Genomic DNA, 12,967 nt, shown 5'->3' with positions numbered 1-12,967 from the left:
TTTGATTTAATAGATCACGCTCTTCTTAACCTACATCGGCCTTTGCATGACAATTTTAACACACAACCCATAAGTCTTCCTGGGACTGAGGTTGAAGAGATTTCACTCCCCGTACAAGATAGCTCTTTAGCACCATCCAGGGGACAAACCCGTCTCATCGCGGGAGAAGACCTGAGCGGTGCTGCTGAAGCTGCAGCTTCCCCTGACATTCTTCAGTTGAACGAACCTGTACAGTCTGGAGGAGGTATACGTGGGTCAGGAGAAGCTGCTTCGCTCAAAGCAGGTCGTCAGCTGTCCCGCGAGCGTTTCAATAATCATGAATTTAGACATACACTGAATCTGCCTGCCAGAGACATTCCAGACCTCTGTCAGTTTTACATCGATGTGCAGACGGGTATTGCGGAATTTGTTGATGAAGTTTACCCTCAGATTCATCGCGGCGACCTGGTCCAACTAGAAATACTGAGCCAGAACAGTCAGAATCATATATTATTACCCGTCACTGAGCCATCCCAGGGAGAGATAATGGATTTATTCGGGGATTTGCTAGACCAGATGGTACAGTCAAATGATAGTGTAGCTTCAGATTCTCGCCTAGAGCTTGTTGTGCAAATCATAACAAACCCTTCAGGCGGTGCTAAACGGAAACTTGAAAAAACAATAGACTGTGAAATTGTTCAGAAAAAAAGACGTCATCTGTACGTCGTGAACAATAGACAGGATGAGCTGTGCTTTGCGATAAACTTAGCCTTTCTAATCTCCCCACATTTCACAGATCAGCAGGCTGCGTCGTTTGGTACAGAACTGCAGCTTCAGGCAGGTCTGAATGCTAATTCGCCCGTCAACTTCAGCGACATTCGTAGATTTGAGGACATTGTCCAGCGTAAAATTATAATATTTTACAGAACAAAAGACCAGCGTCCCTTATCTAAATTTCAAACAGATTTCCCGGACCGAACAAATCCGCTGTTTTTTTTTCTCGCACAGAAACACTATTACGGGATTAAAAATATTGGAGGATTTATAGGGGGTAAATACATTTGCCACTTTTGCTATAAATCTTACAAAAACTCATACACGCACGCCTGTCCAGGGTTTTGCTCGGTATGCAACGTTTCTTCCTGCACTCAGGAAGAGGAGGCGTCTGAATTTTGTACGGATTGTAACAGAGTATGTCGCTCACATGCGTGTTTTTTGCGGCATAAGCAAACTAAACCCTGCTCCTCTGCTCAAACTGCTGATAGCATATGCTCGCTGATAAAACGCTGCAAAAAATGTCACACCACATACCGCGTGGCCAAAGGGAAGGCTTCTCACACCTGCCCTAAATTAAAATGCAACATCTGCGGCGAAAAATTAGCGGCCAAATCAGACCTCGATGTGCATCAGTGTTACATTCAACCGCTAACCCAGGATAAGAGGCAGGACAGTAATCTGATTTTTTACGATTTTGAAACATTCACAGACGCACAGGGTCAGCATGTACCATTTCTAGTCTGTACCAAAACGTTGAAGGGTGTCCGATGGGAGTCTTACGGTTTGGATTGCGCACGGCAATTTATCTTGCATTTCAGGAGACCGATGTACCGCGGATCTACTTTTATAGCTCATAATTCCCGCGGCTTTGACGGTTACTTGGTGCTGAATGCGATGCTTGAGCTTGGCCTGAAGCCCTCGCTGATTATGCAAGGCGCAAAAGTTCTCTGCTTTAGCGAACCTGATTTCCGAACGAGGTACATCGACTCACTCTCGTTTCTCGCCATGCGACTTAGTCAAATGCCAAAAGCCCTGGGCTTCGATGATTGTAGCAAAGGCACGTTTCCTCACAAATTCAGCTCGGAGGAGCATCTAAATTACATCGGTCCGTATCCACAAGCGTCTGATTACGGCGTGGACGGCATGTGTCAGCGCGAACAGGAGGAGTTTCTTAGCTGGTACACGGATGCGTGTAAAGGGGCCTTTAACTTTAAAGCTGAAGCTCTGCGTTACTGTCGCAATGACGTCGAGCTTCTGGCACAAGGATGCCTGAAATTCAGACAGCAGTTTGTCAGCGACACGAACGTGGACCCGTTCAGCACCGTAACAATAGCGGCAGCGTGCAGTAAAGTATTCCGTACAAACTTTCTGCCGGCTAAAACACTGGCTATCCCGTCCCCTGATGATTATCGACGGCAGTGTAAGAGTTTCTCAAACGCTTCGATTCAATGGCTCGAGTGGGTGGCGGCCGTCAGAAACATTGACATTCAGCACGCGTTAAAAGGCGGAGAAAAGCGGATCGGACCCTACTTTGTAGATGGTTATGCGCAGATTGCCGGTGAGCACTGGGTGTTTTCATACCACGGCTGCTTTTGGCACGGCTGTGCGTCTTGCTTTGACCCTCAGGGCATTTCTCCTATCAGAGGGCTTCCCTACGAGGAGCTTCGCAATGCGACTGAGCAGAGATCCCGCACGCTGGAGACAGTTTACGGCGTGCACGTCGTGGTCATGTGGGAGCACGAATGGGTAAAATTAAAGGCTGAAGATGCGACAGTGCGCGCGTTCATTGAAAACCTAAACATTCCAGAACCTCTCTCACCGCGTCAGGCTCTGTTCGGGGGACGGACGTGCGCCGTGAAGCTTCGGTACACAGCGGCGTCTGGTGAGTCAGTGCGCTACGTTGACGTGACGTCCCTTTACCCGTACGTCAATTATACATGCGCCTACCCGCTTGGACACCCAAAAATAATCAGGCGAGAATTTCTAGATCCGCATGAATATTTCGGCTTCATCAGAGCCGTGGTTCTTCATCAGAGCCGTGGTTCTTCCTCCGCGCGCTCTGTTCTTCCCTGTTCTGCCCTTTAAAACCTCGCGCGGAAAGCTCGTCTTTACGCTCTGCCGGACCTGCGCGGAAATCAACAATCAGTCGACCGCATGCGATCACAGCGAGGAGCAGAGGGCGCTGACAGGTGTTTGGGTTTCAGAAGAGTTTAAGAAAGCTCTGGACATGGGGTACAGAGTGTGCCAGATTACTGAAGTCTGGCATTTTGAGAGACACGACGATTCCATCTTTCAGGGCTACATTCGCACCTTTCTTAAAAACAAGCAGGAAGCGTCCGGTTATCCGACTGACGCGGCGGATCAGGCGTCCCGTGAAGCATACATCTCGGATTATCAGACGCATCAAGGTATCCGGCTAGACCCTGAGAAAATCGAGGTTAATCCCGCAAAACGTCAGATAGCTAAAATCTCACTGAACTCCTTCTGGGGTAAATTTGCTCAAAGGAGCCATTTGACTCGGACCTCACTGGTCACTGATGACGAGGAATTTTTCCACTATGTGTTCTCCGGCATGTACAACGTGGAATATCTTTCCTTTCTGAGTGAAAAAACAGCCATGATTCAGTGGACATACCACGACCGCGTCATAACTCCTCCAGGTAAAACCAGCAACGTCTTCATCGCAGCGTTTACCACCGCTTACGCGCGCCTGAAATTGTACAGTTATCTGGAGCAGCTGGGGAACAGGGTTCTGTACACAGACACTGACAGTTTAATCTATGTCGTGGGAAACGGTGAGACGGGTCTAGAACTCGGACGTTTTCTAGGTGATTTGACGGATGAGCTGGACGGCGACAGCATACAGGAATTTGTTGCCGCCGGGCCTAAAAGTTATGCGTATCAGACCCGCGAACGCCAGAAAGTTGTCATGAAAGTTAAAGGGATTACGCAGACGCGCGATTTCGCGACGCACATAAACTTTGATAGTATCAAAGATTTAGTGGAGGGCTTTCTAAATGACGCCGACAGCGCAGGGCACATCACCATCCCACAGCACACGATTTGCCGTGATAAAACAAACTTCAAACTCAGGAATCTTTCATATCAAAAAAAATTTAGGGCCGTGTATGATAAGAGAAGACTTTTTCCTGACGGTTCTACTCTGCCTTTTGGTTACTAAATAGGAAGAAAATGTCACACTTTTCAGCACCTGATGAAGCAGAGGCCTTTGAGTACAGACTCAAAACTCCATTTTCATGTTTGTTAACAGGTCCGAGTTCCTGCGGGAAATCCCATTTTGTAAATATTGTTTTGAGAAACTGTGAACATGTCATGGATAAAGTGCCAAAAAATATTGTTTGGATTTACAGCTCTTTCCAGCCCATGTATGCTGAATTGCAGAAATTGAATAAAAACATCAAGTTTGTTCACGGTCTGCCAAATTCACGAGGAGTTGTTTCCTTCTGATCAGACGCACTTGCTTATTCTGGATGATGTCATGTTCCAGGCCTCCGAACATCCTGAGGTGGTGAAAATTTTTACAGAGTACCGACATCACCGAAACATGAGCGTTTTCATGCTAACTCAAAACCTTTTTCATAACAGCCGGGCCATTAGTTTAAACACAAACTATATGGTGCTTTTTAAAAATCCTTGGGATAAATTACAGCTGAAAATATTAGCTCATCAAGTTTTCCCATCACAGAGAGCCTTTTTTCTGCAGAGCTTCGAAGATGCCACCAGAGAGAACCACGGTTATTTATTGCTGGACCTGACAGCCACCTGCCCAGAACAGTACAGACTGAGAACGGGGATACTCCCCGGTCAGTGGCCTGCCCTTTACATCCCCAAAAAGTAAATAATAGATCATCATCAAGATGTCAGCGCGCATAAAACGGAATGCGGGTTTACTCAAAGCTCTGTATCATGCAACCCCTCGCCGGCGTAAGGAGATCCTGAAGCACTGCTCATCAGACTTTCTCCAGGCTCTGAGTGAGATTGCTTTAAATCTTTTAAAGGGCAACATTCCACTGTCGTCTTGCCAGTACAGAAAGCTTAAAGGTCAAAAGAAAATTATCAGATTGCTGGCCGATAAGAAAGCAGGGATAAACCGTAAACGGACGGTTTTAAGTAAGCAATCTGGAGGATTTCTATTACCGCTGCTCTCCGCAGCCGTGCCAATTCTGGGTAATATTTTAGGTGGAATCATCAGAAGGTAATCATGTCATCGCAGAAAATGTTTCTCATCACGCCTCAACAGTTAAACCGTCTAACCCGCTCCAGACCAGGGGAGAGTATTCGAGATAAGGCTGAAGATGATCTGGATGAAAAAATGAGAGCTATATTAAACGAACCCGGCTTGGGTTCTTATTAAAAGATTAAGAAATATAACTCTCTGTTACAGAGATATCTCACCCTAATCAAACAAGGTCAGCAGGGTGAGCGAAGCGTTACTCTGACTTTACAAAACGACGCTGTCAGTGAGCGGCTGACCAGCGGACATCCTGCGGATCAGCCTCTGACCAGCGAGCGTCCCACCGGTGAAAATACTAAACAGTCGGACTTGGATGAAACTGCCGGCGAAGTCATTAAAAACTTGCCCCCACGCGACCGCCGAAATGCTGAGTACATTATGAAGAAATTAAGCGAAAGCGGTGGAAGCTGGACTGTGAGAGGGGAATTTATTCACCGGGGAAAAATAATAAAAGGTTCGCACATGATCGACTTACTGAAAAACCTGACTCAGTCTTTTAAAAAAAAAAAAATCTCAAAGTCAACGGCCGAGAGGCTGGATGGATTTTCTAAACAGCTTGCGAGAGATTAACGTTCCTGTATCCACCGTGACAAATCCTGACGCGCGCGAGCAGTACCGCCTTCTTCTCCAGAAAGATGAAGATTTACCGGAAGCGGTAAACGCAGGTTGGGAAGCAGGGAAGAAGCAGAAGAAGACTAGAAAATTAACTTTATCCCCGCGCTGGGTTACGCCGGAGCAGAAAGAAAGCGGACAAGTTTCCACAAGACTGCGGAAAATTCGTAAGCCGCCTGCTTGGATAAACTTTTCCTCGTGAAACAGAAAAAAAAAAAAACCCAGAACGATTTGTTTTGTCTTTCTCAATAAAATCTTTATTCATCACATTTTTTTGCATCATACTTTTTTCATACACACTGAATTAACAAAGTCGGTAACAATCTTTAAACATTTGTAGAGAGCAAGTCCCGTGATTAAAACATTGTGACCGTTGATTTCCGATACAGCGTTGATACTGCTTTACAAAGTTAGTTACCTCCAGGTCATTTTTTAACACGTCGTCGGTATACAAAGATAAAACTTGTTTATAAGAGAATCCCCAGGCACGGTGACAGAGATAATAAACGCAGTGTTGTCCGCAGGCTGTAGACAGAGGATGCTGAAGCTGTAGAGTGTGATAAGATATCTTATGTGAGCGGTCTTCCAAAAACTGCAGAATGCTGGCTGGGTAGTGAAAAAATGTGGGACTGAAACCGTAAGAGTCAAAAAAAGTCGACGTTCCATCCGCCTCCAGGGTAAGACTAAGCCAGTGCTCTCCGGGTTTATGCGAAGGATGCGTGTTGACTATAAAATAGCAGGGTGGCTGAAGCTCGCTACTCAACGAATGTAATTGGTCGGAGGCCCACATGCCACAAAATAAATTTTTCCCCAGCATGCGCTGTAAAAGACTCTCCAGCTGATGGTTATTCATTCTGTTTTTGTTTTTTTCAGTTTTAATAATAATCCACCAGCACCTGTCTTTTCGAGTTGATCTCCAGAATAGAGTCGTAGCAGGCGTACACAATCAAAGTCGTCGTGTGCGGAAGAGGCACCCTGAATCTCATTTCCAGCCTCAGACTACCGCTGGAGATGGGTGACAGGGCGTCGCTGTCCTCGGTGGCGTTCAGATTAAAGACAAACAATGAGTAGCCCTGATTAAATTCAGTTCGGTCGATGCTCAGCGGTAAATCTTTAAGATGTCTCCCCGTGGCTATAAACATGTTGTAAAACTCCCTAACCGAGATTCCCTGGTTGAATTGAGGCTGGAAGGCCTTGGCGGGAACCTGTCGGCCGTCCTGGCATAAGGCTAAATATTCCACGTCGTTATGGATGAAATTAAACGGGGAAAGATCTCTTCTTCCTGTGAATGCCTCGTGGTGTACCATCCCCAGCACCACGTATTTTGGCACGGCCCCCAGAAACAGATTCTCCTGGTTAGAAATTCTGGAATTTTCCGGAATAGAATAAGTTTTCACCGTAACTCTCTGGATGGGGTAGAGGGCGTGACCTTTCAGTAAGGCCGCTGAATGACCTAGCCGCACAGCGGGGGAAACGGCTACTTTCTTGACAAACAGGGAGGCCCCCAAGATTTTCAGACGGAAAGTGGAGTCCCTGGCTGCTGTGAGACAGAAATGGTCGCTGGCTCTGGTTAATTTTATCCTCAAATCCACCGAGTTCAAAAGCAGTCTTTCGCAGAAAAATATGTCTCCGTGGAGGGCCCCGAGCAGATGCAGCTCGCTGGAATTCGCTGTGAGGGCCGCTCTCTGATTTAAACCCCTGTTTGGTCCGTTATTTGTGACGATGGAGTCAATAGCCCCGGCTGTATCTTTCATGAAAAGCCCCGCTGAAAATTGACTCTTGAGCGTGTCCTCTGAGAAGTTCAGCAAAGTTTCAATCATGGAGCGGTAAGGATGCGTTGCGCTGCTCTGCGAAATCAGTCTATCCCCGAGGATGACGTCGCATTGGCTGAAGATCGTATTCAGAGCGTAATTGATGAGCCCCACCTGAGCGTCGTCGGCCAGAACGGTGTGATCCGCGTTAGTAATCCGAAGCCGTAGATGAAGTAAAGTGTCATTTAAATCCAAATATTTCTCCCCATCACCGGGAATAAAAAACTCAATAGGACCGCCGTCTGTAATGGCTGAAAGAGGAGAAATTTCAGTGTAGGTTTTATCCTCTATAGACAGCTGCGTCATCGGGGCCGAAAATAAATCTAATTCAGAAAGGGTGCACTCCGACGATTTCTGATGTAAAAGAGCCATGACTACGTGAAAAATTATTTATTTATTTTTTTAAAATATGTCCGTGCTCCGAGCGACCTTCCTCTCTCGGGCTCTGCCGGCAGCGACTGATTTTCTCCTGGCGGGAGCTTTGCGTTTTTTAGCGGTGCGCAAACGCTCACCCGGAGGACGTCTCTTCGGTCTGCGCGAGAGTACCATGATCCCTCCTGATCCCTCCTGATTAGCGGGATTCATAATTTTCCCCATTGTGTGGCTCACCACGTCGCTAGCTATCTTCTTTGCCGCTGATTTTAGATGAGGCTTGGCTATGGCGAAACCTTTTTTAAACAGAGGGGTAACGAAACGGAACAGTTTGGAAAAAATGGATCCTACTCCGCGGCCGTACATCACCGGCGCTCCGTAAAAACCGGGTAGGGATCCCCCTACTTGACCCTCATAATAATTTACGAAACGATGAGGATCTTGTCTCAGAGCCATCTTTATTTATTTGACGCAGCCGGTTTAAAGTGCAGCTTCACTATGCTCTTTCCGTACACAAAGTTTACGGGTCTGTCGCGGTCAGTTTTTATTTCTATCCGTATGCTTTTCACGTAACTTTTTGACACGCGAGCGTAATGCACTGTATTATATCTAATGCTCACAATGTCCCCGTATTCCCCGCTAACATTCACGACAGCCAGCAGCGGTACGTAACTGTCCCCCACCGCTTGGTACTGAATAAGATCGGTGTAGACAAAAAAGTTATATATCCCAGTTCTCAGGTCGCTGGGGTGAGGAGAAGAGCGGTTGGAGATAGTCCACCAATCATTCGCTTTTAAGCCTAGCATGTATGCTAAGGGCCTGTAACCACGGATTTTATATTGACCGTCACCTTTAAAATCGACACACTTTGTCACAGCATTGTATGAAACGTTCGCCGTGGGCATGTATCTTCTTAAGGCAGGCTGAATCTGATCCAGCAGCTCTTTTTGCCGTGCGTAATACCCTCCTCGGCTAAATTTTACGCTCACCAACGTTTGCGTTTGTGATTTTCGGGAACCTTTTTCCGTCTGTTCATCTTCCGATACTTTCATGAGCTCGAAAAATGCAGCGTCCGGTTGGAGATTATACCACGTGTGCGGGTAGACGATCTCGCACAGACCCACGAGCCACTCGCCGCTCAGCTCAATGGGTTTTGCTAAATCAACAGTATAGCTGGAACTCGTGTTATCTTTAAACACGTCCTTACTAGAGTTGGACGGCAGCGTCACGTAAAATCCGTCTCGATGTAATAGATCCATATTGCTGAATGCTTGAACCTCAACGTACGCAGGTTTTTACATTCGTTAGGTCCGAGGTTTTAACCCAGCTGTTGAATTTCTCCGGCCAGTTTTTCCAGCGTACTAAAACTTGTTTTTCACCCCCGATCGTTCGCCGTTTTAAAACCTCCTCTACCTGATACGTTCTGTCTTTACCAATCTTTACTTTCTGCAGCTCGGCTTCATAAAAGGACCCGTCGATGGACTCTCCGTCGTAATCTTGGAGTTTGTACACGGGCGGGGTGCGTGGAATGCACTCTGCTACCGAGAAAACCTCATCCGTAAAGCTCTGCTCATATTTTTTATCAAACACTCCTCGCAGCTTTGATATTCTAACCAGATCTCCCTTCTTGAATTTCATCTTGCTAGCCTTTGTAACATACCTTGCTCCGTACAGGTTTCGAAAGACTTGAGAGGCGGTCTCATCAGTCACCTGCATGGGGGTCATCTTTATACTTTGGTGATAGCTGTGGTTATAACTTTTCACCAAATCTTGCAGGACATCTATGTAACGTTTGGTGTTGTTGGCGGTGAAATATTTCCACATTCTTCCTTTCAAAGTGCGATTGAATCGTTCAACCACCGATGCTTTGAGGTCGCTAGCTGTGGCAAAATGTGTAATTCCGTGTTTCTTCAACAAAACTCTTTGAGTTGAAAAATTGTTGAAAAATTCTTTACCAGAATCCGTCTGTAACTTTTTAGGTACGCCGCTTTCTTCAAATACGGATTCGAAAGCTCTCACCACCTCCACCGCTGTTTTCTTCTTCAAGACACGTACGAAAGCCTTTCTTGAAAACACATCTATGACCGTTAATAAATAATTAAAATTGTCGTTATGTTCGGCTAAGGCCCGCATATCGCAAAGATCTGCTTGAAATTGGTTCAAAGCCCGTGGGACAAAAACGATATTTCTGGTAAAATGGATTCTGGCAGGTTTATGCAGAGTGTAAGCGTCTTGTTCGGATAGAAAATCTCTGACATTATCAATTCCGACTTTTTCGCCCGTTTCATCTTGCACGCCCGTCTAAGTCGATCTATTCCTCCGAAGCTGCCTGGATGCTCAGGGTTGTAATACACTTTTTTCATGATCCTTTTCTCCTTAACCATCCTGTCCTCTAAGTTTTTACTGAATAAAAGAAAAAGTCATGAGAGCTCTTCTTTTATGCCATTTCTTTATTTTTTTTTTTTTTTTTCATTCAACATCATAATAATAAAAACCTAAGAATAAATGATGGTGAAGACTTGCTCTATAATGGCGTCTTCCAAGTGACTATGAATAATATGTTGCAAACTTTTCAATTCAGACGTGATATTTACACTCAGATTGTTTTTCACACAGTAACACATCACATCGACAAACAGAGCATAAAGTGTAAATAAATGAATAGGTGATACAACAACACAAACTCTTGTCCATTCCCTGACAATGTTTTCAAAAGTCTCTGACATCCCAGATGCATCGATACACGCGGTACATTGTACAATCGTCTCCCAGGGTGTCAGGATCGAGTGAGAACGGACTTGGTGTAAAATGTTTTCCAGTCTTTGAGTTTCTAACTTTACGGTAAACTTCTCCGCACCTTTTTGAGTTAAAACTCTGTTTTCGATGACTCGCTCCAAAACATCCATCAGCCAGTAGTCAATGACACACTCCTCCGCATATTTAGTTAGTTTCCTCCAGTAATTTCCCATATTTTTTTTCCGCCTTCTTTATTAACTTTTCCAATACTCACTCAGCATTAAGAGCTGTCCTATTTTAACAGGATCCTGCTCAATCAGATCGTCTAACATGCTGTAAAGGTCCTCAATCTTCTTCACCGATCTCAGTTCGTATAAAATAGTCTCCGCTGCAGTTTTTACTCTGCCGTCATCGGAATTAATGTTGCGAAGGGTCAACAGATGCTGGATGGCTGGAATAAAACGAGGAGTGCATAGCCCTCGTATGATGCCGTGAAAGTTGTCTCGGTAGTAGTCGTCCTCCACCGCCTCTAGACAAGGATGCTCTCTCTGGCTAGGATGATTGATCTCGCAACCGTAGCAGTTAGCTCGTCGAAACTTGTGAAGGGTCATCGTGAGCAGATGGAGTACCGCTGTTTTCACAACTTTAATGAAGGATGAAAACACCCATCCGTCCGGCTCATCATCGTTGCCATCCGTGCTCCCCTCGGACGGGGTCGGGGAAGTCGGCGGTGTGAGTACTGACTCGCTCAGCCACGTAGCCAGAGGCCTCGCCTGCTGGGAGTCCTCATACCCCTCATCCGTGGAGACTGAATCCTCCAATGCGCCCCTCGACTCCTCCGCGGAGGAGGGCTGGTGCGGCTGCTGGTGCTCCATCTCGCTCTGGAGGACTCTCCACCCCATCACCGATGTCATTCGCGGTGGCTGCAGAGGTCGGCTTCAAGAGCATGGTTGTCAGACGTCTCTGGCGCAGGGTTGGCATCTTGGTTCAACAGTGTTGACGTACATTCATGCGGTCTACTTATATCATGCTAAGGGGGGGCTTCCTCCAGCACACATCGAAGGTCCAATGAGAAAAGATTGGAAAAGCAAAAAGGGGCGTGGTCTACAAAAATAAGGTTTTTTTCACCGCTAACGTGTCTTTCCAATTTCGACACTCGCGGAAAAGGGAGTCAAACTTGTCCTTCATTTCTTCCACCCTGCTCACCCAGGATTCGCTCGGCAAAACTAACACCGGTCTAAAAACACCGCATTCTGAATTAAAAGACTCCAAAACAAAGTCCTCTTGACCCATGCGCTCCCCGGAGGAGCGGAAGCTGGCTCGGAAGAACCACCGACTTGAGGCGCTGGTTTTTGACTGCCATATAGCGCTGTAACGAGGGATTCTTTGGCTCTCTGTAAATAATTCCCTTCTCGATCGTTTGGCTGGAGTAGCGAATGCCTGATCAGCCTCTTCTTTTTCTTCTGCTTCTTCCCCACCTTCTTGTTCTTCTTCTTCTTCTTCTTCTTCTACCAGAGAATCCCGCTCAATCTCTGAGCTGCTGCGCGGCACCACCATTTTTAAGACAGCCCAGTCTCCTGATGTCAGTGAAGCGACATTCGCTAAAGGCCCAAAACTTTCTCCATCGCACGCCTGGTACAGGCAGAGCTCACCGGTTTCATACTTGAAATAATACCCCCAGCTTCCACGCACTCCGTATGCAGCAAGAGACCATTCATCCCGCAGAGATTTGAATGAACGCTGCTGGACCCGCTGGACATACACAGTACTTTTTGCAGGAGCTCGAGGAATTAAACCGTTGTCCTCATAGACGGTCACTGCCGTTTCGCTAATCACAGACGGCGGCGGTGTAGCATTCAGCCTGATTCGATTCTCTTCATTTGCCATATTGCAGGTCCAAAGAGCTGATTCTCTTCTCTGCTGCTCCATTTCTTTTTTCTTTTCCTTTTCTACCCCAGTAAGTAAGTAAGGGTTCTTTTTTTCCCCCCGGACCCCTCTTTATACCTCTAGACTCGTTCGGACATGCCCCTAACATGTCCAGGCACACCGCCCAGGCATGACGTACGTCCAGAAGACATGTCCGGGCATGTCCAGGCACACCGTCCAGGCATGCCGTACGTCCAGAAGACATGTCCGGACATGCCGCCCAGGTATGACGTACGGACATACGTCATTTCCGGACATCACGTCGTCCAGGGACCGCCACCAGATGACGTCACTTCCGGACATCACGTGGTCCAGGGACCGCCCACGGATGACGTCACTTTTAGAGCCACGCCTGGGAGGAGGGACGTCACTTCCGGACATCACGTGGTCCAGGGACCGCCCCTCACCCAAGTTACGCCCACTTATGACGTGGCACACGCTGATTGGGTCACAGAGGGGGAGGGACTTCCGGTTCATTAAGATACGCCCACTTATGACG

The 12,967-nt window shown here is 46.8% G+C and overlaps 1 protein-coding gene across 1 annotated transcript; it reads right to left on the bottom strand.

The window, feature by feature from the left end:
- Positions 1-6,498: 6,498 nt before the first annotated feature.
- Positions 6,499-7,740, bottom strand: LOC306768331 (uncharacterized protein F54H12.2-like; the record flags this gene model as incomplete). Its single annotated transcript, XM_079256636.1, has 1 exon — positions 6,499-7,740. One exon carries the CDS (start codon positions 7,738-7,740, stop codon positions 6,499-6,501), a length of 1,242 nt encoding a protein of 413 aa, XP_079112762.1.
- Between the last annotated feature and the right edge of the window lie 5,227 nt (positions 7,741-12,967).

This window comes from Telmatherina bonti, assembly GCF_933228915.1.
Source record: "Telmatherina bonti genome assembly, chromosome: 2".
Classification (NCBI taxonomy): Eukaryota; Metazoa; Chordata; class Actinopteri; order Atheriniformes; family Telmatherinidae; genus Telmatherina; species Telmatherina bonti.
Note: the sequence above shows the minus strand (reverse complement) of the source record. Positions and strands in the feature narration are given on the sequence as shown.